The 26,281-nt window shown below is 49.7% G+C and overlaps 1 protein-coding gene across 3 annotated transcripts in view; it reads right to left on the bottom strand.

The window, feature by feature from the left end:
• Nucleotides 1–4,617: 4,617 nt before the first annotated feature.
• LOC105485248 (transmembrane and coiled-coil domains 3) overlaps nt 4,618–26,281 on the bottom strand; it is a 60,102-nt gene continuing 38,438 nt past the window's right edge. For all 3 annotated transcript variants that reach the window (XM_011747491.3, XM_011747489.3, XM_011747490.3), the window contains 5 exons: nt 19,939–20,134; nt 14,044–14,194; nt 7,690–7,769; nt 6,652–6,801; nt 4,618–5,704 (listed from right to left, as the gene is read on the bottom strand). In XM_011747491.3, the coding sequence (XP_011745793.2) occupies nt 5,591–5,704; nt 6,652–6,801; nt 7,690–7,769; nt 14,044–14,194; nt 19,939–20,134 (691 nt within the window). In that variant the 3' untranslated portion in view covers nt 4,618–5,590. The remainder of the gene's footprint in view (nt 5,705–6,651; nt 6,802–7,689; nt 7,770–14,043; nt 14,195–19,938; nt 20,135–26,281) is intronic.

Below are 26,281 nucleotides of genomic sequence, written 5' to 3' on the forward strand. Positions count from 1 at the left end.
ATACAGTGAAGAAAACAGCCTCTGAAGTCAGCTTTCAGTGTGTGAAGGGGGGGCTGCCCTATTACAGGGCTCTCTCTGTGAATGTCACTGTCCCGTTGATCAGCCTTGAGTGAACAACTGGACCTCCATGGCTACCATTTCCTCCCTTGCAAACCATCATGCTAGTCAGCCCCAGCACCCAGGACTGACTCAGAAGGCCATGTCTTGGTGAGCAGCGGGATCTTGGCTGCAGTTCAGCTGGGTAGGAAGTGCCCTTTGGCTTCTGCAGCAGAGCTCACTTTCTGTACACCACCCACTCACAGGCCCGTGGGACCTGTCTATCTGTCCTTGGGCTGTCTCCCTGTGCCCGGGATGTGGCAGCAGTGGCCAGCATCCTGAGCCCCTACCCTCTGTGAGGCTACCGCGTCCTGGCTGCTGGGTCCTCCTCTCACCCTCCCGTCCCAAAACTGAAGTTTGAGCAGCTTTGTCAGCCCCTCCCAGCTTTTGCCTACATTGCATGCCTGCCTCCCCTTTCACCCTCTCAGCTGAGTCTGCAAATGTTCCTGCTACTTAGGCTTTTGTAAAACAAACACCAGGAACACAGGGAACTCGGTTTTTCCTGGGGCTGGGGCTGCCAAGCACACACCCTGAGATGCTGGGGGAGGAAATGCCCATCTCAAAACCTGCGCAACCCTGTCCAGACCTGCACGTGTTTAGGGGGTGCAAGCCGACACTGACATCCGAAGTGAGCAGGGGCTTAGAGAGAAAGCCCCCCAGAAATGTGCTCTTTTCCCACAGGGTGCAGGTGACACCTGCTCGGACACATCGGTTTGTGGACACATTGGCTCATAGGCATATCTCACCCCAGACCACTGAAGCAGCGGAGACACTTCAGTGATACAATGATCTCCCTTTAATAATCTTTAAATTTGAAATAGTGACGCTCCCCTCCCCCCCCCCTTTTTTTTTTTTTTTTTTGAGATGGAGTCTTGCTCTGTCTCCCAGGCTGGAGTACACTGCCACAATCTCAACTCACTGCACCCTCTGTCTCCCAGGTTCAAGCCATTCTCCTGCTTCAGGCTCCCGAGCAGCTGTGACTACTGGTGCGTGCCACCACGCCCAACCAATTTTTTGTATTTTTAGTAGAGATGGGTTTTCACCATGTTAGCCAGGATGGTCTCGCTCTCCTGACCTCGTGATCCGCCTGCCTTGGCCTCCCAAAGTGCTGGGATTACAGGTGTGAGCCACCGCGCCTGCCAGTGATGTCCTTTTTTTGTAATCTTTCACATAGACAACAGCTACATGTATCCTTGTTCAATTATTTCCTCACAGCCCCTTGTACCTCCCCTTGCCTCTGGTTCTTGGGTCTGTTTCTCTGGACCACACTTCATCTTATTCATAGATCATGGAATAATCTGGTTAGATTGTGAAAGGAAAGACTCCAGTTACACACCCACGGAAAGAGAACCACAGCCTCATTCCCTCCCTCGAGAGCACCCCCAGCCCTGGGTTCTTAGGACTTCATTTCACAGCCCTCTGGTCACTGACCATGCTGGGCAGCCTCAGTTTCCTGCCCCTGCCATTTGGGCCCTCTTTCCTCAGTGACATTACACCCGGTGGCTTCAGACTTTCTTGACTACCTCAGTGAGAAGCTACTTTATGCATCATCAGCATACACAAACACACACAAGTGGGAAGTAGGTGTAAAATGGAACCAAAGTCTTCATGAGATGGTGCACCCTCACCATCTATTCTGTTCCACTTCCCTTTCTAATGGCAGTCATAATCTTCCAAATTGAATTTGCTCTCCACTGATAGGTTGCTGTTTGAGAAACAAGCCTCTAAACCATCCTTCAAGGGATCACAGCACAGCAACCACTCCCAACTCTGTTCCTTGGGCCCCTCCTCTGAGTGCCATTATTCTCACTGCCTGGATTCACTCAGTCAGTCAATCAACAAACATGTAATGAGGGACAACTGTGCAGATCCATGCTCTTCATGACAGGGTTCCAGGCCAGCAGCAACAGCAATGCCTGGTTGTCCATTGTGTGCCTGGGGTCCCTCACATGGGAAACTTGCTTGCAGTGGCAGATGCCCTGAGGCTCATGTCTGACCCATGTCCAGGATTCGCCAGCCTGACCATTGCCCTGGGGCTGTGAGCCCACTCTTGTGTTCCTCCCGCCCACTGGGAACCAGGGAAACAGCCTGGGCAACCCCTAGTTCTTCTAGTGGAAGGTGCAAATTCAACTCAGCCCCCACACATGCAGAGCTGCACACACACCACACACACACCTACATGTCTGCATCTGCATACATACACCTACCAAGACTCACACACGGGACATTATCCCTGGACACATGCCTACATACCTGCACACACCCATGTACACACACCTACACCCCCCATCTACACACACCTGTGCACACCCACGCACACAACCCCACCCACATGAGGGACATTACACCTGCACACACACCTACATACCTGGACACACCTTTGCAAACACACTTGCACACACCCACGCATGCAAACACCTATGCATGTGCACCTACACATACACCCCTCCACACATCTGCACACACATATCCCACACACTTTGCACACATGCCCATCTGTAGACGCACACCTACACACATCTGCACACACCCACCTGTGCACACGCGTCCACCCATGCACACCTGCACACCTGTACACACATCTGCACACACCTACACACACACCTGCGCACACATGCCCATCTGTAGATGCACACCTACACACATCTGCACACACCCACCTGTGCACACACGTCCACCCATGCACACCTGCATACCTGTACACACACCTGCACACACCTACACACCTGTACACACACATCTGTACATACACCTGCACATACCTGTGCGCACACACCTGCACATACACACACCTGTGTAGGTGGAGGACCAGTGCTTTTGTTACCTGGAGAGCTCCCTTCCTTAGGCCCCTCCAAGCTGACCAGCTGCTCTCTACCCAGGTGGGCAGCTCTTGTCCCAGAACTCTCCTTGGAATCCCCTCAGGGTGGTGCTGTGTGTGCTGGACCCCAGGTCATCTGTCTTGGTTTTGAACCATTTTCCACAGCAGCTTCCAGAGGAGGGGCTTGTGACTCTGAAGACATCTTTATTATGCTCTTCATGGCTCATTCTCCAGGTATCGGATCCTAGGTGGAATTCATTTTCCTTGGGAATCTCAACCGCTTCACTCTACTGCTTTCATGTTGTTGAGAAGCCCAAGGCCTTTTTATCTCTGTCCCTTTGCCGGAGAGCTGATTTTGTTTCTTTCTGAAAGCTATTTAGAACTTTATTCAGTGTTCTAAAATTTTGTGATGATGTGGTTTGTAAGGGACTTCTTTCATTTACTGTGTAGGTGGGTATCTGTGGCGCCCATATGACCGAGACAAAGAAATGGAAAATGGCAGGGAAAATGTAAGAAAATTAAGAGGATCAAACCAGGCTGTCCAAAAGAGGGTCCAGAAAAAGAGAACCAAAGACACCAGGGACAGAGCTGCCAGAAGCAACCTGGGAAAGTCCCCAGGTCTTAGGAGCATTGGCCAAGCTCCTAGGTTCCACTGTCTCGTCCATCTCTCCCAAGTTTTTTATTTTGGTAATCCTTTTTTTTTGGTTTTCATTTCAAAGAGATTTTTTCTTGATTATTTTTCATGGTATTCTGTTTTTATTTTATGGATGTACTATCTTTTCATACATCTCTGACAGTGTATTAATGATAAGTTTTTATTTTATTTATTTATCGTTTTTTCTTGGAGACAGACTCTCGCTTTGTTGCCCAGACTGGATACAACTTACTTCAAAATGCTTTAATTTATACTACTGCAATCCATAATTTATATGTGCAATACATAATTATACCTGGCATTTTTACCTTCTCTATCTCAAGTATTTTGATCAAATTGTTAGGCTCTTAAAGCTGACGCTTATAGGAAAACCCTGGCTTAAAGTACTTGCTATGTTGTACACAATAAATATGTTGAATTTTATCTGTCAATTAAAAAAATTCATGCAATTGAAAAAGCCTAATAAGGTACCTGCTACGGTTCAAATGCTTCTGTCCCTTCGATGTGCAGTGCAAGCATTGGGAGGTGAGGCCTGAAGGGAGGTGTTTAGGTCAATCTGCCCTTGTGAATCAGTGCTGCCACACAAAGGGGCCCAGGGAGTGGGTTCGCTCTCCTGGTCTTCCACCATGTTAGCACCCAGCATTCCAGGAGCCATCCTGGAAGCAGAGAGCAGGCCTGACCTGCCAGCACCTCTGTCTTGTTGTCCCCAGCCTTCAGAATTTCAAGAAATAAGTTTGTTTTCTTTACAAATGACCCAGTTTCAGGCATTCTATTACAGCACCACAAAACAGATGGGCACGATGCCCCTTAGGGAAGTCCTTGTGAGGCTCAGATCTTCACCTGTGCGGTTTTCTAAAATGGGGCACATAATCACCAAAATAGACGTTTAAATATCAAAAGTTATAACTTATCAATTAACACTGCATTAATTTGGTGTGTTGGAGAATAGCATGTTAATCTAGAAATCATCTTAGTAAAAAAAAATTGGCTGAAATTTCGTGTAAAGATTAACTCAACACAAAAAATTAATAAAAAGATTTTAATAAATTTCAATTAATTATACCCTGATCATAAATTATCTTTATTAAAGAATACATATTCTTGCGATTTAAAACCAAATATTTTAAGTGACATAACTAATAGAAATTGACATGAAATTATTTCATTTAAAATAGTTACAATAAAAGGCAAACAGACATCCATATTTGCCTCATTTTAGAAAACATAGGCTTTAAGAATCAAAAGTAAGCTTCCAAGCTCACTGCTAGGATTACAACTTCACATTACAGAAATGTTTAATAACAAATATTTGACCAATAGATTATAATTCTGAAGTTGTACTTTTTTTTTGTTTGTTTGTTTGAGACGGTATCTTGCTCTGTCGCCCAGGCTGGAGTGCAGTGGTGCGAACTCAGCTCACTGCAAGCTCCGCCTCCCGGGTTCACGCCATTCTCCTGCCTCAGCCTCCGGAGTACTGGGACTACAGGCACCCGCCACCATGCCTGACTAATTTTTGTATTTTTAGTAGAGATGGGGTTTCACCATGTTAGCCAGGATGGTCTTGATCTCCTGACCTCGTGATTCACCCACCTCGGCCTCCCAAAGTGCTGGGATTACAGGCGTGAGCCACCACGCCCAGCCAGAAGTTGCACATTTTTAAATGCCTTTTAATTTTGCTTCTTTACTAAAAAAACTATGATGAACTCACAATAGAAAATTAATAATAATTAATTTCAGGGAAAAAAAAGGCACATCCAGGCAACACATTCAAGGCGACTGGTAAAATGCAGCGCCCCAGGTCTACTGCACATAATCAACTGACTGCAAATAAACTACTCTGGAAAATTCTAAAATGGGACAGGAATATTCTGTAAAAACCAGGATAACACGACTGCACCGACACTTTGCTAGAGAGCTGTTCTGTTGCCAAGGTGCGAGCTTCCCAGAAGGAGCAGCTGCTGGCCATTTAAGCGCACATTCCCCACAGATGCTTCCCTTCCAAGGTCCATCATCTCCGTGCATCAGAGGCTGGACCGTCTCTCTGGTCTGGGCACACACCTCATGATTGCAGCTCTCCACAGCACTGGGGCGAGTAAGAGGCTGAGCGTGGTCACACTCAGTATAAGGAGGTACACCTGCAACAGCAAAGTGCAGAGTGGGTCACAGACACTGTCAGGACTTGCACCTGCAATAGGAAAGCACAGGGCTAGTCTCACTGAGCTCGGAGGGACGCCTGCAAAGCTAGAGTCCTGAGGCTGAGCGCAGTCACGCTGAGTGCTGGGAGGGATGACTGCACGGGTGGGTGGGGGGTGGAAGCTGAGCGCGGTCACGCTGAGTGCTGGGAGGGATGCCTGCACATCATAAATTCACTACTATCTCTTTAAAGCACATCGAAGTACAGCCAGAAGTTGAGGACACTGGGATGCAGGAGGGGCTGTGATTTGAAGATCAATGATGCATGGTTAGTCCTGATGGGCCACAGGGTAACAGCTTTAGCCTGTGTTTGCCTGAAGGCCAACCCGGGCCGCAGCACAAGTGAGCCTGCCCTACAGCTTCCCTGACCCCGGGGATGCGGCCTTGGGTCAGGCCGCAGGTAGAGCTTCCTGTAAGCAATTCTATTTTTCAGCAATTACTTCCACTGCACTTAACACCTGGACTTCTACCCGCCTCACCCTTACAAAATGCAAGGAGACAAGCCCGTGAATCTGAATGCCCACGGCCATCCCAGTGTCCACAGGAGCTTCCACCCAGCTCTCAGGGCACGCTGGTATTTCAGTTTCTTGGGTGATACTTATGTGCACACTGGCAGTTAAGCTTTAAAAAGTCAGTTTTCTTTCAGAAGAAATATCTGACTACAATTAGAATTGTTGTAAAAAGTTAATGCAACAGTTCAAGTAGTACTAACTGCACCTTTCCTCTGAAAACGTCACATGCTGGATGAGCAGAGAGCAGCCAGGCCTCTGTGTGCCCACCTGGAGGAAGACCCTGCCCCCAGGCTGCCAGCCACCTTCGCCACACCTGCCTCAAACCCAGAGTGCAGCCCGTGCTGCCCAAGAAGCGCTTTGCGGGGGAAACCACTCACCTCCCGAGAGATGACGCCCGCTCTTCGTGCCCGGCTCCCCAGGACAAAGGAAAACTCGCTGACCTGGGCAAGCCCCGCGGAGACGATCCACTTGATGTATTGGCTGCTCCTCGGCAGAATGAGAGACAGGACCAGCACCGCCAGGAGAAACTGCAAGAGAGGTTCATCACGCCACCGCTGAAGACCGGACCCACACAGAGTTAAACACACACGAAAGAGAGAACCCAGACAAACCACAGGGACGCTGCGATGGTCCCCGAATAACACACCAACCAGGGAAATGCACAGAAGCACTCCAAATACCCGAAGGCACCAGACACATGCAAAACATCTTAAATAATCCACACAGAACAAAAAGGCAACATTAAGGGTTTAGGTTCATTAGCAGAAAATAAGCCTTGCCCTTGCCCCCCGGCTCCCGCCCCCCTGCCCTCGTCCCAACCAAACTAGATTAATAGCATTAAGCATGGGGTACTCAAGTTGGAAATTTCTTTTTCATACAGAGAGATGCGTGTCTCTGGGCTGAGCAGCTAAAAGCTGGTGGAGTGGCCCAGCGATCATCATAGATTCTGGCTCCTTAAAATGGAAATCATCTAAGTCACTGTTTATGAGGCAGAAAGCCACTGGTTGCTGACTACGTCACCACACCTTCAGTTCAATGTGGACACAGGCAGCTCGTGACTGGCAGTCATGCAGGACAGACAAAGTGCCTACACCATTCTCAGGTCTTTAAAAAGCACATCTGCATCTGTCAGAAGAGGACAGGTCGGACTGCGGCCAAGGCCCGTCCTGAGGGTCCCAAAAGGTAGTTCCCCCTTTTAAACACCCTCAATTCCGAAACAATCGATCACATGGACAAACCCAGACCACCCAGCCTAATCTACATCTGCCTCCCCCGGGGTCCAGTGGCCCTCCTCCGAGACAAGGGACAGGGCCAGCTCTGCAGGCTTGATGTGGGCCCCGCTGGAAACCAGGGCCACAGGGAGGGCTGTGCTGGGCCTGCAAACTGCGAGGGGCGTGGACCCTTCCAGCCCATACCTTCATGACCACCACTGACAAGGTGAGGAACACCAGCACCGTGAGCTCGTACACCACAAATGTGGGGAACACGTGGAGCCCTGTTTGGAACAGAACAGACATGTTACAACCACAGGACAGCCTCCCCCAGTGCACACCATTTCTCACAACTTCAGTGTGTCACTTGCTTCAATACAGGAATTGAAATCCTAAATCCTCCCAAGCGCACTTGTCAAAGCAGAAGCAAATGCTAAACAGCCGTCCCTTTCCTGAGTGAACCGGGGAAAAGGCTGCCCCAGGGTGACCTGTCTGATGTGGTGGAATCCCAGCTCCACTCCCTGCAACGGGCCTCAACTGCAGAGAACACAGCAAAACACACAGAGGCAGCACTCGGTCTGGCGCTCCTTCAGGAAATATTCCAGCTGAGGTGCAGATGATCCCGGAGCCCAGCAGCCCCACAGTGCCCAGGAGTGCCACGCTCACAGGACGTCTGTGGTCAGTGTTCCTTTCCCTGCTTTATTTGGCTCACACATTTTGAAAAACAATGGGAAACACTGTCTCTACGTATTTCTTCTCTCTGCTCTCAGGGCTCTCTGAAACCGTGTGGCTGCCCACTGGGCTGTCCCGCTGAGTGACGCAGACGGGGTTGGTGGTGCTGGGGCTGGGCTCAGCTCTCCAGTCACACCCTGGGGCTGCCCGGCGATGCACGTCTGCCCTCGGAGGAACCCGGCAGCCCAGAGGCCTCCTCTTCATTGGAGGGACCCAGACCCCAGGGTTAAGTGCATGGAACAGACCCATGACCTTTCTGCCGTTCACAAACCACTGTCTCTACCTGACCCACAAACACAAATGTAAACATTTGCCTTTTTCCTCTTGCCCCGACCCAGGTTCTCTTGCGCTTGAGGGCTGCCTTCCCCAGCCGCCCAGTCTTCTAGCCATGGCCCCTCCTCCTGGGTCTGGGTCTCAGAGCTGCCCCCTCCATGCCCATTCTCAGTGCGCCCCATGGCCCCTCCTACCCTGGCCACAAGTCTGGCCCCACCGTGTCCCCTTCATCAGCCCCAGCCCCATGACGGCCTGGGGTCCACCTCCCTCTTGCCCCAGCTGTCAGCCAAGCCCTGGCCCTAGTCCTGTATCCCCCCAGGATGTCTGTGCCTCTGTCCTGCTGCAATGCCCGGTCCAGGCCACCTGTGGCCACATCGATGTCTAGGAAGTCACTACCGTCACAGCCCCACGTCCACGCCACATGATTGAGACAAGCTCACAACAGTGTGTGCCACAGGGGATGCTCCCACCCCTCCCCAAAGGGGGCCTCACATCACAGCCACACAGGTACCGAGGGCTCCCTACCTCGGGCGTACCAGACTGTGTCTTCTCCCTGCTGCTGCCCCGAGGAAAGCCTCGCCTTCATCTCCAGCCCCACTGGCTTCCTTCCTGCTTGGGAATGTCCTGTTCCAGAGACTCCAGGCTTCCTTCCCACCTCCTACCTCTGGACTTTTCCACGAGCCTCTCTTCCTCCCCAGCACGCCCTGAGCCTCCACCTCTGCACCTGGCGCATCCCTCACCCCGGCCAGTCACAGATGACCTGGAGGCTCCTGTGCTCTCAGCTGAGCTGGGCGCCTGTGTCCCTGTATCTGCCCCCACCCCACCCTGGGCTGCAAGCTCCTTTGAGGCAGGGCTGCCCTGGGGACATGGCTCACTCACCCCTGCCTGAGCTCAGAGCTCCTAGCCCACGGTCGGAGGGGGAGTGGGAGGCAGTGAGTCAATAATTATGGAGCTGAATGCATTCCAGTCAGTCCCCAAAACAGCAATCAAAGTGAGAGACAGGAAACCTCCCTTCACTTTCTTTAATGAGCTATGCTGACTTTTCTATGTAGGGTCATTTATTCTCAAAACAAATATCAAACCTATACTTGGTGTAGCATAATGAGAAACTGTGTGGGCTCTGGGCTCAAGTCCTGGGTTCCCAGAGCCCACCAGCCCCGTAGCGCCCAGAAGCACCGCAGTCACTAGCTGGACCCAGGTCGATGTTTCAATCTGTGTGTGCCTCAGTTTCCTCATCTGTGAATGTCGATTTGGAGGCGAAGTAAATGAATATGCCATCTGAGTTGTGTGCCCGGCCCAGGACTGTGCTAAGGACGCTGCCTGCACAGGCACCAGGCCACGGTATGAAGGTGAGCGAGGCTGGCGGGGGTGCACACCTGCGTCCACCAGGGAGGGATGCCCAACGGCAAGGCAGCTCCCAGCACTGTCCCAGAGCCAGTGGTGCCTGCTTCTGAATGCGGGAAATATGAGGAGCAGAGGATGAAATCCTTGCTGAAAATTTCACAAGGCACACCAAATGACTGACATTGTCGGTAAAGCTGCAAGTGACTAGGAATTAGGGTGCTGGGCAGGCGTCTTCCACAAAGGCCAAGATGGAAAACCTGCTGTGGACTGAGTGTCCTGCAAACTCCTATGTTCAGGCTCCAGCCCCAGTGTGGCTGTATCTGGAGACAGGGTCTGCAGGAGCTACTCAAGGCAAAATGAGGCCGTAAGCGTGAGAACCTAATCTCTCTGCGCAGGCCATGGCAGCTGAGCCACAGATGACACAGCACGGAGGCAGCATCTGTGGAGCAGGCACGGCCCTCGCCAGACACCTGGATCTTGGACTTCCAGCCCCCACAACTGTGAGAGATAAGCATCTACTATTTGAGTTGCCCAGTCTGGAGAATTTTGTTGATGGCCCGAGCTAAATAAGTAGCACAACAGCGGCCACTGATAAAGAGTAAATGAGCAAGCGTGACTGTTTCCATAAAGCTGCATTTATAAAGGCAGGTGGTGAGCAGGCCTTGGGCCGCAGCTGGCCAAACCCTCATCTAGTGGGAAGAGCACCTGCTCTGAAACCTGGGCCAGGGCCACACTGCCACGCGCCATCCACAAGACCCCGACCTTGCTCTGTGGCGCCTCCTGGACCATCCTTCAGCACAGAAGCCCTTCCTCGCTCGGGGCCTAAAGATTGCCCTTCTCCTTTCATACCCTCCAGATGTAGCCTCAACTCAGAAGCACAGCCTGGGCCTCACCCGGCAGGCACGAGCCTCAGGGCTGGAACCCGAGAGCTACGCCTGCTGGCCTGCAGGTGGCTGTGGCTGACCAGCAGAGTCTCTAAGGCTGCACAGGCAGGCAGCCCGGACACATCTGCTGGAGCCGGGAGTTCCACCCGGGCTTCTGCCGCCCTGAAGTGGACATCAGGTCCCACGCACAGAGGCAAAGCTGCCATCTGAAGCGGGCAGATGCCGTCTATGTGCTGCCTGGACTCTAGAACAAAAATAAGGTCCTGGCCGAGTTAGAGAAAAAAATGAGCTATAAACAAGTTTCTCAGACGGCAGAAAAATTAACTTGAATTCCCTGATATACTTAGTACAAAAAACTAGAGCACAAACACGTAGAATTATGTGAATTGAAAGGGTTCTCAATACAAAAGAACTCTAGTTTGAAGATAATTGCAAGTATGTCTGTGTAAATAACATATTTATGAAATTTTAAGATTTTTAATAAGAGCAGCTCTCAAACATGCATGTGCAACAAAGCCCTGGCTGACAAGATACCGGGTCATGGCCAGGGCAGCCTGGGGCTGGGGCAACATGGGAAAAATCAGGTCAGACCTGATCCATGTTATTAGTCCTCATCTAAAAGAAGTGAAACGAAGATCAGGAAATCAGTTTATTTAGCTTCCTGAGGAGGCGTCACCAGGAGTGAGGGCAGGGGGCAGAGGGAGGAAGCGGGGGTCATACACAGGGAGGGCGGGGGCAGGGGGAGGAAGTGGGGGTCACAGACAGGGAGGGTGGGGGGCAGGGGGAGGAGGCGGGGGTCACACACGGGGGGGCAGGGGGAGGAAGTGGGGGTCACGGACAGGGAGGGTGGGGGGCAGGGGGAGGAGGTGGGGGTCACGCATAAAGGGAGGGAGGGTGGGCGGGGGGCAGGGGGAGGAGGTGGGGGTCACGCACAGAGGGTGGGCGGGGGGCAGGGGGAGGAGGTGGGGTCACACAGAGGGAGGGCGGGGGAGGTGCTCACGGGACACAGTGGCTCACAAGGCTGCACTGGGGTCAGGAGGTCACGGAGCCCCTGCTGAATGGTCCTATTTCACCTGCGACAAGGGCCCCAAGCCTCCCAACTCTGTGCTGCTTTCAGGACTGCCTCGGCTATTTATGGCCTTTGAATTTCCACATAAAATTCAGAATCAGCTTTTGAATTTTCAGTTTTGTTGAGGTTGTGCTGAGTCTGTGGCCCCTGTAAAGCACAGGGCATCTCAGACCCCTGCCAAGTGGACAGCTGCCAGGGACGTGTCCCGACGCCAGACCCCTTGTGATTCCATCCCTTTCAAGTCACTACTCCAGGCTGCTCCACAGACCCCAACAAAGGGCCCATCTCAGTATGCTCAATTTAAATTTTTTGTGTCAAAATTAGTATTTCCTCCAAATTTGCCACTGACATGTTAGTTTCCATGGCCGACCCTGAGCTCCCAGGACTTGCCCCGTGTGGGCACCAGTGCCCGTGATGAGGGGGAATGAGAACACGCATTCTCCCCTGAAGGTGATCTGGCTGCTTTCGATGCCCACCGACAGCACACATCTCGGCGGCAATAAAGCATGGCAGTGACCAGCAATCGTGTGCATGGCAACAATCTTCCTCTTGCAGAATAAAGAGCCCGAGTAGCCAAAGCAACTCCAAGCAAAAGGAACAAAGCTGGAGGCAGCAGAGGCCACCTGACTCCAAACTCTAGCACAGACTACAGCAACCAGAACAGCACAGCACTGGCACAGAAACACAGGCCATCGGGACAGGTAGAGGACCCAGAAATAAGGCCGCACACCCACAGCCATCGGCTCTTCCATAAAGCCTACGATAACAAGCACCAGAACAGGACTCCCCATTCAACAAACAGTGCTGGGATCGCTGGCCAGCCACACGCAGAACACGGAAACCGGACCCCCTCCTAACACTACATACAAAATCAAGTCAAGGTGTAATAAAAACTTACATGTAAAGCTGAACACTATAAAATCCCTGTAAGAAAACCTCTGAACATTGGCCTTGGCAAAGGTTTCATGAAGAAGACTGCAAAAGCCATCGCAACAAAAACAAAAATTGACAAGTGAGATCAACTAAACTAAGGAGCTTCTGCCCAGCAAAGAAATGCTCAGCAGGGCAGACAACCTACGAATGGGAGAAAATACTTCCAAACTATGGATCTGACAAAGGTCTTGTATCTATAATCTAGCAGGAACTTAAACAAATCTGCAAGCAAAAAGCAAACAACCCCATTAGGAAACAGGGAAGGACAAGAACAGACCCTTTTCGAAAGACACTGACACGGCCAACACAACACGTATATGGAAACGATGCTCAACATCTCTGGTCACTAGAGAAATGCAAATCAAAACCACAATGAGATACCATCTCACACCAGTCAGAATGGTGATTCCAAAAAGTCAAAAGGCAACAGATGCTGGCGAGGTTGTGGAGAAATGGCAACACTTAGACAACCATTGGTAGGATTGTAAATTAGCCGCGATGGAAACCAGTCTGGAGATTTCTCAAATAACTGAAAACAGAATTACCACTGGACCCAGCAATCCCACTGCTGGGTCTGCATCCAAAGGAACATACATTCTTCTGCCAAAAGACACAGGTACTCACATGTTCATCACCGCGCCTCTCACAACAGCAAAGACATGGAATCGGCCCAGACTGTGAATTCCAAGGATCCCACTGTCCATCAACAGTGGACCAGATGAAGAAGACGCAGCACAGACACGTCAGGGAATGTTACATAACCATAGCAGAAGGAAATCACGTCCTTTGCAGCAACACGGATGCAGCTGGAGGCTGTTCTCCATATGAATTAACCCAAGAACAGAACACCAGACACCACATGTCCTCACTTAAAAGTGGGAGCTCAACACCGAGTACCTGTAGACGCAAAGACGGCAGCAAGAGACACTGGAGCCTGTGCGAGGTGGAGGCTGGGAGGAGGAGGGTGAGGATTAAAAAACTACCGAGGGTCCTATGCTCGTTACCTGGGTGACAAAACCATCTGCACACCAAAGCCCTGCTACACTCATTACCCGTGTCACGAACTTACACAGGCACCCCGAGCCTAAAAGAAAAGTGGGACAGAAGAAACAGTATAATAAAGTAAGATTTCTCTGCGCTCTATAAAGCAGAAAATAGTTTCTGGCTACTAGCAATCCAAACTGAAATATGCTGAATACACTTAATTTTTAAGATAACCATTTTTGCTATACAAAATATAAATATATATGCACATAAACACATTACAGAACCACTCTGCATGTGTTTAACCCACACAATTATAATGTAAAGAAGGAAGATTACCTATTGAGGCGAAGAAAACGATGGCCAGGAAGTCGCGGATGGGTTCAATGGAGGCGGCGATCTCCTCGGTGACCATGGGGCCCTGAGAGGAGACCAGCGCTCCGGCCAGGAAACAGCCCAGCTCCATGGAGACGTCCAGCAGCTCCGTGACCTGAGAGAGGCAGGACTGAGCTTTACACGAGACCCCACAGTGCACCAGGGTCACCCCCATCCCAAGGATACCCCGAGACCCAGCAGAGCCACCACAAGAAAACACAGAAGCTGTGCAAAGGGAGAGGGGTCCTGGGGCCTCTGCTGGGTCTCAGAGGTTGACATGTGGAGGCTGCTATTAGTTGAATTAACCTTACCGGGGGAAAAAATTATTTAAAAATATTTGAAACAAATATCCATACAGATTGCACTGAAATTTTTGAATGAGAATATTTTTCAATTGTTTTAAATATTTGTGATACGTTTTCTTTACCTTGAATCAGAATAGCCTGGTGGTAGTGTTAGAAACGCATTCCCGGCCGGGCGCGGTGGCTCACGCCTGTAATCCCAGCACTTTGGGAGGCCGAGACGGGCGGATCACGAGGTCAGGAGATCGAGACCATCCTGGCTGACACAGTGAAACCCCGTCTCTACTAAAAAATACAAAAAAACTAGCTGGGCGAGGTGGTGGGCGCCTGTAGTCCCAGCTACTCGGGAGGCTGAGGCAGGAGAATGGCGTGAACCCGGGAGGCGGAGCTTGCAGTGAGCTGAGATCCGGCCACTGCACTCCAGCCTGGGCAACAGAACAAGACTCTGTCTCAAAAAAAAAAAAAAAAAAGAAACTCATTCCCACTACCAGCCTCAAAGCAGAGAGAAAGCGACAGGGCGACAAGCAACGGAACTAGGCGGGCACGAAGCCAGAGAGAAGCATTGGCATGTCTGCAGCGGCTGATCTGATAACCCAGATTCGCGGCCACGGCAGAGTGCTGGCTGGACAGCCACGACGCAGGAGCCTCATGGCAGCTCTGTGAAACGCAGGCTTCCGGCAGCCTTGTGGATGAGGCATGGCTGACACCGGCCAACCTGAAAGATGATTTTTATCTTGAGAAAGTAAAATTGTAGATGATAGCAGCATCAGATGAAAAGAAAAGAAACTTGTAAAGAACTACGATTTTTTTTTGTTTGTTTTTTTGAGACGGAGTCTCGCTCTTTTGCCCAGGCTGGAGTGCAGTGGCCGGATCTCAGCTCACTGCAAGCTCTGCCTCCCGGGTTCACGCCATTCTCCTGTCTCAGCCTCCCGAGTAGCTGGGACTACAGGCGCCCGCCACCTCGCCCGGCTAGATTTTTGTATTTTTTTAGTAGAGACGGGGTTTCACCGGGTTCGCCAGGATGGTCTCGATCTCCTGACCTCGCGATCCGCCCGTCTCAGCCTCCCAAAGTGCTGGGATTACAGGCGGGAGCCACCGCGTCCGGCCAAGAACTACGATTTTTAACGGCAACAAAAACATCACATCCTGAGGATTCAACCCAAAAGAAGACCCGCACCCGACACTGCAAGACACTGAGACCCACGAAAGACGAAAGACTGAGATAACAGCACCACGGGCTCAGCCCGGCAGACCGGCGGACGCTCCCTCACGTGGCCGACAGACGCACAGGAACACCAAGAGACTTCTGTGTGTGTGAAACTGACCAGCTGAATCTAAACACTCGAGTGGAATCTGGAAAGAGCACGAATAGAGCCAAGACGACCCTAGCATAGAACAAAGCTGGGCCCAACACAGAGATCAAGCTACGGTGCAGCTGAGGGCAGGTGGACAGAGTCAGAGAGGCATGTGCACACACACACACACGTACCACAGGTACACACATCACACGCAAAGCGGACACACATGAACACATACCACATGCATATACACCACACGCACACAAAGCACACATGTATGTACGCACACATGCCACACACACATACACACACCACATGCCACACCAAAGTACACACATGCATGCACACACAAACGCATACACATGTACACATGCCACACATAAGGCACATGCATGCATGCCCACATACACAATCACATAAAGCATACCACAGACGTAGACATGCCGCAAAGCACACACACGCAGACCACGTACACACACCACAAAGCATACACATACACACCATACACAAAGCACATACATGCATGAACACAGGTACACGTCATGCACAAAGCACACACACATGCACATGCACGCACAAACATGGCTACTTGGTTTTTGACAGAGTGACGCTATAGAAGGAGGACAAGAGGTCTTTTCAACGCATGGCATTCAGAAACGCACGTGAATGAAGGAATCCTCATCCACTCCCTCACTTCCAACACAACGGAAGCTCACCTCTGAGTGGACTGCAGAGCTAATGAGAAAAGCACAACAGAACGCTCACTGACAATAGTAAAGAGCATCTTCACAACCCAGGGGCAGGCGGATCTTTCACAGACACGGAAGACAGCCACGAAGAAAACAATTCATAACTGGATGACGCTGAAATTAAGAACTTCTGTTCATCAAAAGATACCAGTAAGAAAGTGAAAAGCCAAGTCACAGACTGCGAGACATTTGCAAACACGTATCTGACATGCTGGCATGGAATGTTTTTCAGCCATAAAAAGGGGTGAAGTGCTGGTGCGCACGGCGACGCAGCCAGGCCTGGAGGGCGTGACGCTAAATGGAAGCCAGACACAGAGGCCCCCATGTGACGTGGCCGGAAGCAGCGGCCCTCAGGGCCGGGAAGTGGCTCCGTGGCCATGAGGAGGTTGGGGGGAGAACTGAGAGCGATGGGGACTCCTTTGGGGAGGTGGATATAATTGGATAGTGGTGATGGTGGCAAAGCATTTTGAATACTGACTTTCAAATGATTAAAATGGCAAATTTTACGTGAATTTCATCTCAGTAAATACATTTTTAAAAAGGACAAAAAAATCTGCCGACATATAAAAAATAATTCCTACAAATGAGAAGAAAATCCTCACCCTACAGAAGAACGTCCTGGAGGCTTTAATAGGAACACCACCGGGACAACACCCAGATGCCACTGAGCTTCTGAAAGGGCTCAAGGGACTAGTCATTGGGAAGTGGACGCTGGAGCCCCCGTCAGAGCCCTGAGATGCTCCAGACACAGAGCAAGTGCAGGGAGGCTGTGGGGCACGGCATGCTCACAGCACAGCAGCAGGACGGGCTGAGCCTCCGGAAGGGCTCGAGAGATCAGCCATCAGGAAGTGGACACTGGAGCTCCTGTCCGAGCCCCCGTCAGAGCCCTGAGAAGCTCCACACCCGCAGCAAGTGCAGAGAGGCTGTGGGGCACGGCATGCTCATGGCACAGTGGCAAGACAGGCTGGCACTGGCATGGCGACTGTGGGGAAACCCACGTCATGACTAAGGCTGAGCTCCTGTTTACTGTGATCCCTGCAACCAACCTCCACAGGCACCGCACGAGGCTCATCAGCAGTCAGCACCTTCCAAACACACAAGAATGGACAGCGGCTCTATTCGTAACAGCTCTAAATGGAAACGAATCCTAAGACTGAACAGTGGAAAGAATCCATTGTGGCACCTGGTGCAGACGCGCAGAAGGCCCAGCACCCCAAGCGACTGGCAGCAGGTGCAAGGTGAGTGCTGCCCAGTGAGCGAGAAAACCCGAGAGCCGGGGAGAGAGTCACTATAATGGAAGAAGCCACTGGGAGGGCAACACCGAAGTTGTCCAGATAAGACAATTTCACTGGGAGTTATTTTCAAAGAGAAAAATACTCTGGAATGGATAAAGCAATGTAAAAACTTAAATAAGTCACACTCTTGAAATAGTTAAAATCACTACAGCCAGAAGCAAATCATAATTTTCTCCCAAGTTTACAAAATAGTAGCAGGCAACTAAATTATATATAAGAAACAATTTTTGTTAATTTACTTTTTTAAAATGGAAACTTTTTTTTTTTTAAGACAGAGTCTTGCTCTATCACCTCTGCCTTTGCCTCCTGGGTTCAAGTGATTCTCTTGCCTCAGCCTCCCAAGTATCTGGGACTGCAGGCGTGTGCCAACACGCCCAGGTAATTTTTGTATTCTTAGTAGAGACAGGGTTTCTCCATGTTGGCCAAGCTGATCTCGAACTCCTGACCTCAGAAGATCTACCCACCTCGGCCCCCCAAAGTGCTGAGATTACAGGTGTGAGCTACTGCGCCCGGTGGAAACTTTTTTTTTTTTTTTTCCCCTGAGACGGAGTCTTGTTGCTCTGTTGCCCAGGCTGGAGTGCAGTGGTGCGATCTCAGTTCACTGCAACCTCTGCCTCCTGGGTTCAAGCAATTCTCCTGCTTCAGCCTCCTGAGTAGCTGGGATTACAGGCGTGTGCCACCACGCCTAGCTAATTTTTGTATTTTTAGTAGAGACGGGGTTTCACCATGTTGGCCAGGCTGGTCTTAAAACTCCTGACCTCATGATCTGCCTGCCTCAGCCTCCCAAAGTGCGGAGATGATAGGTGTGAGCCACTGTGCCCGGCCGGAAACTTTTTATTTTGAGATAATTATATACTAACCTGCAGTTTTAAGAAATAATACAAAGTCCTCATTACTCTTTAGTTTCCCCAATGGTAACATCTTGCCAAATTTCAGCACAAGACCCCACTCAGGTGCTGATATGGATACAGCGAAGACAGCGAATGCCATCCCCAGCCCCTCCCCAAACCACTCTTCCTCAGTTCCTGGGAACCTCGAGCCTTTCCTCAATTTCGTAATCTTCTCACCTCATAAATGTGACACAAAAAGAACCACACAGTATACAGCCTTTGGGGGCTGCCTGCCCACTCTGCACAGTTCTCAGGAGGTGTGTGCTGCTGGTTTTACTGCTGAGTGGCATTCTGTGGTGTGGACATAGCTCAGTTTGTTGAACATTTATTTACCCACTAAAGTACCTTTGGACTGTTTATGGCTAATATGAATAAAGCTGCTATAAACACCTGTGTACAGGCTACTACTGTGTGAACACGGCTTTGTTTCTGTGGGATAAACAGCAGGAAGTGCACCTGCTGGGCTGAACGGTGACGGTGCCCAGGCGCGCTGTCAGGACCACTGAGGCTCTCTATGGGGGTCCAGGAGCATTTCCTGCCACTCTCATGTAAAGACTGTCGTCTCAGTAAGGAGAAGCCCACTTTCCAAAATGAACTTTATTTATTTAACCTTCCACATGGCATAAGTCATACAGTTAATTAGCATGTGAGCAACACAGAGTTAAAAACTGCTTTTCCAAACTTAATTTTGTATTTCAGGTTGAAAGCTATTTGAAAGTTTAAGACAGAGTAGCATGGTTTGATATTAGTGTTTATGGCGCTTTTTATGATCACAGTTGTTTTGTTTTGATATGGGGTCTTGCTCTGTCACCCAGGCTGGAGGGCAGTGGTGCGATCACAGCTCCCTGCAGCCTTGACCTCCTGGGCTCAAGCCATCCTCCCAGCTCAGTCTCTCCAGCAGCTGGTACTATAAGTGAGCACAACCATGCCCGGCTAATTTTTCTATTTTTTGTAGAGGAGGGGTTCTCACTATGTTGTCCTGGCTGTTCTCAAACTTCTGAGCTCAAGCGATTCTCCTGCCTTGGCTTCCCCAAATGCTAGGATTACAGGTGTCAGTCACTACACCTGGCCCACAGATTTAATATAATACTCACAAACAGTATTTTAGCAAAGTGCTTAAGAGTATGAGTCAAGCCAGTTAAACGGGTTTAGCTCATTGTATTACATATTGATGGGTAGTATAAGAAAATGTGTATAAAATAAAAAATACTAGTAAATGTTTCAAATATTTTTAACCATTATTAAAATGAAAAGGTAAAGAATGGATCACAAGATTTCAGTGAAAGAGATATCAGATTTCATAAATAACACAGTTTGAGAATTACCGTTAACATTAAGAAGATAAAGGCAGATATTCCCAAGATCAGGATTTCTTTGTTCCCCTTGCTTTCCATGTGCAGCTTCCGATAATAGGGTCCAATGAGATACTTCTTTATAACAAGACATAAAAGAAAAACCGCCACTAGCGAAAAAAGAATCTGACCAATCAAAACCAGGATTCGCAGAACTTCCATGACAATGCTAGGAAAGAAAAAAGAAGCGACATGTGATTTCACTTCCAAAACACAGTTTTCTAAAACTCAACGAAATAACCTTTCACTTTTTTTCTTTAACATGCTACAAAATAAATTACCTGAATCACATACATCTTTATTTTCAAATACAAAAACACCCTATGAATCATACTCATCTCAGAAATTAAGTTATGTTGAGCCAAAGGTAGAAGCTGGATTGGTTTGCAGTCAATACTTTGGGGTGAATACGTATTCTAGGATGTGAAAATTCTTGACTGACGGCGTTCCTATCTCAGCTGATGCCTGATGATAAAATTCCTCGTCAGGCCTCAGACGCATGCGAAAGTCTCCGTCAGGCAGTGGTTGCTCTCCGTGCCCCACCGCAGTCTCCTGATGGACGAACTCTAGCGACCATCATCAAGGCACTCCTGATACAGCCACTGAAGTCTGTGTCTGTAGAAAGTAATTCTTTGCTATGTTCCGTTTATAATATGCTACCCGGATATCAGAATAGATCACCATCTCAGCCAACGGACTTCCACTATCTGAGGTCTTTACAAATATACCTGTATTTAACCTTAGCCTTCCACCACTCAGGCCACAATTCTGGTGAAAGTTTCCTCGGTGGAAGAAACCTATGATTCCCAAGGGTGTCAGCCTCTGCAGCCTGGCTTAAAGCAGAAGTGCCGGAAACTCAAATCTCAAACTGCCACGATTCCTTGGGGGAATCAGAGCAGAGCTCAGCTTGAAGCAGAAGGATGGAATGAAGGGATCAACAGCAGCCACAGAAGCAAATGTGAGGCAGCGTCCTTCAGAGCCCGCTGCGCCCACGTCTGCGACTCGGAAGGAGGCCCCTTTCTGCAGCCCTGGCAGGAACGGAGACGGACTCAGCCAAGCAGTCCAGGCCTGCTGCACTCCTGACAGCTTCGTCACACTGCCGGGCCCACATCTGGCCCTGGGCCCAGCACCATGGTCCCTGTCTGGAACGCCACCCCTTCCCCTGCAGCTCCAGTGGCCTCCTCCTGACCCATCTGCTCTCCACACAGAGGCCCAGACAGCTCATCAGGATCCTCCATCAGCTCCTGGACGCTGGGATGGAATCCAGGCTTCTCTGCCCTGCCATGCCCTTCCACTGCCCCAGGCCACCGAGCAGCCCACCCACACAAGCCGCAGAGCCCGCTGCCTGGAAGGTCCCTACCCTAGACTCTTCTCTCCACAGGCTCAGCTGCATTCCTCAAATTCCAGCCCCGTCTCCAAGGCAGAGCCTGCACCAGTCTGGAGCTCACTGTTGCTCACCAGCTCACTGCCCCGTCTGAATCATTCGCAGGGTGGTTCCCTGCTGCAGACGTCTTGTCTACCACTCATTTGTTCATCATTCACTCATTCTCTCTCTGAAACACAAGAGCAGCTCCCCACATGGGGAACGTCCTCTGCTGAGCTCACCCTTGCATCCTGGGCCCCTAGAGCACTGTGTGCCACCTGTTATGGCAGCCCGCTGAGAACTGTCCGACCCCCACTGCCACGTCACAGATGAGAACGGGGCAGATACCAGGTGATCTGCTCCAGGCCACATGCCCAGAGCAGAGCTGGGGACGACCCAGGTGTCTGGCTCCAGGGCCAAGCCCCTAACAGCCACACAAGCTCTCCACAGCCACTGTCCCCAGGGTTTGGATTTAGGTCTCATTCCCCAAAGACTCCCACAGTGTCCATGAAATGCAGTGATGAGGGCTCAGAAAGACGCCAATCAGAAGCCACAGTGCACTCAACTCTGACCTATTTGAAAGACGATCACCGTCACAAGTTTCTCAGGATTCCGGCTCACCGCCATGCCACCTGCAGGTCCACACGTGTGTGCTGCTCTTGATCTGCACATGTGGGGCGTGCCGTGGCCATGACTGTTCTGGCTGCCTCCTCTCAGCGTGTTTGGACGAGCTTCCCATCAGCACAGCTGATCCGCTGACAGGTGAGGAAGGGCTCCCTCACGGGGTGCACCAGAATTTGCTCAGCCAGATGCAAGGGCTGTCCCGGTTCTCACACGGACTCCATGGCCATCCTGGTTCTTATGCACTGCGGTGGCCAAGGGGCCTGTGGGTCTATTGATGGTGGCAGTGGGTGCTCACTAAGGGAGACGGGCACCTCCCACTGTGACAGGTGCTGTCTGGTGGGCTGCCAGGAGGTTGCTCCAATTCCCATCCCAACAATGACACCCAAGGCACCCCACTTCCCAACCTGGGCCCCACCCAGCTTCTAATGGTGCCCAGTCTGATGGGTGGGCAGTGCCATCAGCCTTCTTTGGTGTGAGGGTGGGTGTTTCCTGCTTTACTCAAGTCGAATTACCTGTGAAATATTATGAGGGAAAGAGTTCTTTCCTCTAGGAATGATCAAGGTTAATTCTGAATAAAGCCTAATAAGAAAGCAGAGTTTATCACATTGCAACTAATTTTCTTTCTTTGATATTTTAAATATAAATTTTCCCTGGTTATTAAAATTGAAAGGGAGGTTTTCCCAAATTACAGAAAAGTATATATAGTAGAAAAAACTTACTACAGATCTACTAGTCTACTAGTAGAAAATCATTAACACCTTGTTTTATATATATATATAAAACATATGTATATATATTTCTAGTCTATTCATGTTCTTCTATGTCTAATTAAAATAATTAAAAAATATATATATAGATATATATATATTTCTTGAGACGGAGTCTTGCTCTGTCACCCAGGCTCTGGAGTACAGTGGCCCAATCTCAGCTCACTGCAAGCTCCGCCTCCTGGGCTCACGCCATTCTCCTGCCTCAGCCTCCCTAGTAGCTGGGACTATAGGCGCCCGCCACCACGCCCGGCTAATTTTTTTGTGCTTTTAGTAGAGATGGGGTTTCACTATGCTGGCCAGGATGGTCTCGATCTCCTGACCTCGTGATCCGCCTGTCTTAGCCTCCCAAAGTGCTGGGATTACAGGCGTCAGTCACCGTGCCCAGCCAATATCATATATATTTTTAACAGTTATGATATATAATTCACTTACCGTACAACTTACCCATTTAAAAGTATTCAATTCAATGGTTTCCAGCATATTCAAAAAGTTACACAACTATTACCACAATCCATGTTAGAATACTTTCATCACCCCAAAAAGAAACCCTGTACCCATTAGCACTCGCTCCCCATCTCCCCCAACCTCCCCAGCCTCTGGCAACCAGTAATTCATTCTCTCTGTACAGACTGGCCTAGTTTGGACGTTGGTATGAATGGAATCACACAGAGTGTGGCCTTTTTGTCCAGTTCTTTCACAAGCATCGTGTTTTCAAGGTTCATCTGTGCTACAGGATGAATCGATGTTTCTGGGCGGCAAGCCACCCAGGTGCCGAGGCAAGAGACTGAGGGCACGAGCTGTTCCAGTGTAATAAAACATATAAAATAAGAATACTTATACTAGATATAGATCATAGAATTATATATGAATGTCATTAATCATTAGTTTGTAGCAATTACTCTTTATTCCAATATTATAATAATCCTCACTCTACAATCATAACCTAGGAAAAACCAGGCCATATAGAGATAGGGGCTGAGGGGACATAGTGAGAAGCGACCAGAAGACAGGAGTGTGAGCCTTCTGCTATGCCTGGGCAGGGCCACCAGAGGGCTCCCTGGTCTAGCGGTAATGCCAGCGTCGGGGAAGACGCCCATTGCCAAGTGGACCGTGGTCTAGAGGTAGCGTCAGTGTCAAGGAAAAACACCCTCTACTCAGCAGACCCGGAAAGGGAGTCCCCCTTTCCCTGGAGGAGTTCAGAGAAGACTCTGCTCCTCCACCTCTCGTGGTTGTCAGGCCCACCGGCAGTTATCCGGAGGCCTAACCGTCTCCCTGAGATGCTGTGCTTCAGTGGTCACACTCCTGGTCCGCCTTCATGTTCCATCCTGTACACCTGGCTCTGCCTTCTAGATAGCAGTAGCAAAGTTAGTGAAAGTACTAAAAACCTCTGATATGAAGAAATAATGGCGTAGGCTGTGTCCTCTCTCTCTCTCTGTCTCTCCGCCTCGGTGGCCAAACAGGGAAGGGCCCCTTGTCCAATGGACACGTGACTCACGCAACCTTGTCAATCATTGGAGATGGCTCACACTCCTTACGCTGCCCTTTTGCTTTGTATCCAATAAATAACAGCGCAGCCAGGCATTCGGGGCCACTACCGGTCTCCGCGTCTTCTCTTTTATCTCTTTGTCTTGTGTCTTTATTTCTACAATCTCTCGTCTCTGCACACAGGGAGAAAAGCCCACTGACCCTGTGGGGCTGGACCCTACAAATGTTCATTCTATGTTATGGCTGAATAATATTCCTTTGTTTGAATATAGTATGTTTTTTATATCCACCTGTTATCTAACTGACATTTGAGTTCTTAATACTTTTTAACTATACTAATAATGCTGCTTGAACATTCATGTACAAGTTTTTCATTGTGGTGAAATTCTCATACCATAAAATGTACCAAGTTAACCATTTCTGAGTGCGTAACTCTGTGTTATCACATGGATTCACACTGTTGTACCCCCATCACCACCGTGGACCAGTCTTTATGTGGATGTATGTTTTTCTTTCTTTTGGATAACTACCGAGAAGTGAATAGCTGGGTCAGACAGGAGCTCTGTGTTAGCATCATGAGGACTGTGGTCGATAATTCTGATTCTGTTTCTTTTCTTTCTTTCTTTTTTTTTTTTTTTTTTTGAGATGGAGTCTTGCTCTGTCGCCCAGGCTGGAGTGCAGTGGCGTGATCTCGGCTCACTGCAACCTCTGCCTCCTGGGTTCAAGTGAGTCTCCTGCCTCAGCCTCCCGAGTAGCGGGGAATACAGGCACGTGCCACCATGCCCAGCTAGTTTTTTGTATTTTTAGTGGAGATGGGGTTTCACCGTGTTAGTCAGAGTGATCTCAATCTCTTGACCTCATGATCCGCGCCCCCTTGGCCTCCCAAAGTGCTGGGATTACAGGTGTGAGCCACCGCGCCTGGCCTAATTCTGTTTCTTAAGTTTAACAGTATAACAGAGTACTTTTCCAAGTCATTAACTCTTTGTAAACATGAAGCGTCATGACTGAATTAGAACAATTTCAGTGGGATCAATACCTGTACTGCATTAATTTTCTGAATTGGAAAAATAAAAAAAAAAAGCTTTAAAAGTTTTCTGATTAAGACAGTATCTATGCCAACGTTTTAGACCTGTGTGTAACTGGAAAGAAAGTGGCAGTGAGATCAACATGGTATTTGAGTTTTATAAGTGCCCTGCAGTCTCTGCCAGGGCTCTGCCTGTTTAGTATGGAGAGTCCGCCCTCCGCTGAGAATAATTGATTGTGCATGAAAAACGCTCAGACCTCTTAAATAGAAGTCAAGTCATCTCCCGCCAGCATGACAACTCTTCTTTCTGTTGTCCAAATTGTCCTTCACTTATGTTGAAGATTGTAGCCAGAAGGAATAAGAACTGATTCCGATTTGGGGGTTGGGACTAAAAGTGTTATTTTTCCGATACTTAAAGACATGTGGATCAAAGGAAAATGGCAATCATAAGGACCCTCTTAGCGAGTGAACTTTAACCACTGCTTCCACCAGCAGCTGCACTGAGCGCCCTGCCTGGTTGTCTCTTTCAGTCTTCCCATGGTCCACCAGGCAGGCACTGTTCCCACGTCCTCCCCAATTTACAGAAAGCTGCCAAGGCTTGCACGGCCAGAGCACAGCCAAGCTGGGGCTCTAGCCTGGGCTGAACCTCTGGAAAATCCACGTAAAAAGCCATTCATTCCTTCTACTTTCCTGCCTGCCTGGCTGAGCTACCGACAGCAGGGAAGACTTAACGTAAGATCTGGCAAAAGGCAAATACTAAAAAATTTTTCCACCCCACCGTCTGCCATGAGGAAGCCCTTGTCAGCCATTCGGGCAGGGGTGGGGCTGGGGGCCTGGCAGGAAGCAGAACCCCGTGGCCAGGCCTCACACCACCCTCCGCAGGGGAGCCACTGGTTTAAAGCCTCCTAATAAACACACGAACCACCCAGGATACAACGAAAAGTCACTCAGCATATTAAAAATCGGGAAAATCACAACTTGAAGGAGAAAAGACAAGCACCAGACTTCACATCGAGACGAACGGATGCTGGAGTTATCTGATGAGGGTGC

This window comes from Macaca nemestrina, chromosome 16 (genome assembly GCF_043159975.1).
Source record: "Macaca nemestrina isolate mMacNem1 chromosome 16, mMacNem.hap1, whole genome shotgun sequence".
Classification (NCBI taxonomy): Eukaryota; Metazoa; Chordata; class Mammalia; order Primates; family Cercopithecidae; genus Macaca; species Macaca nemestrina.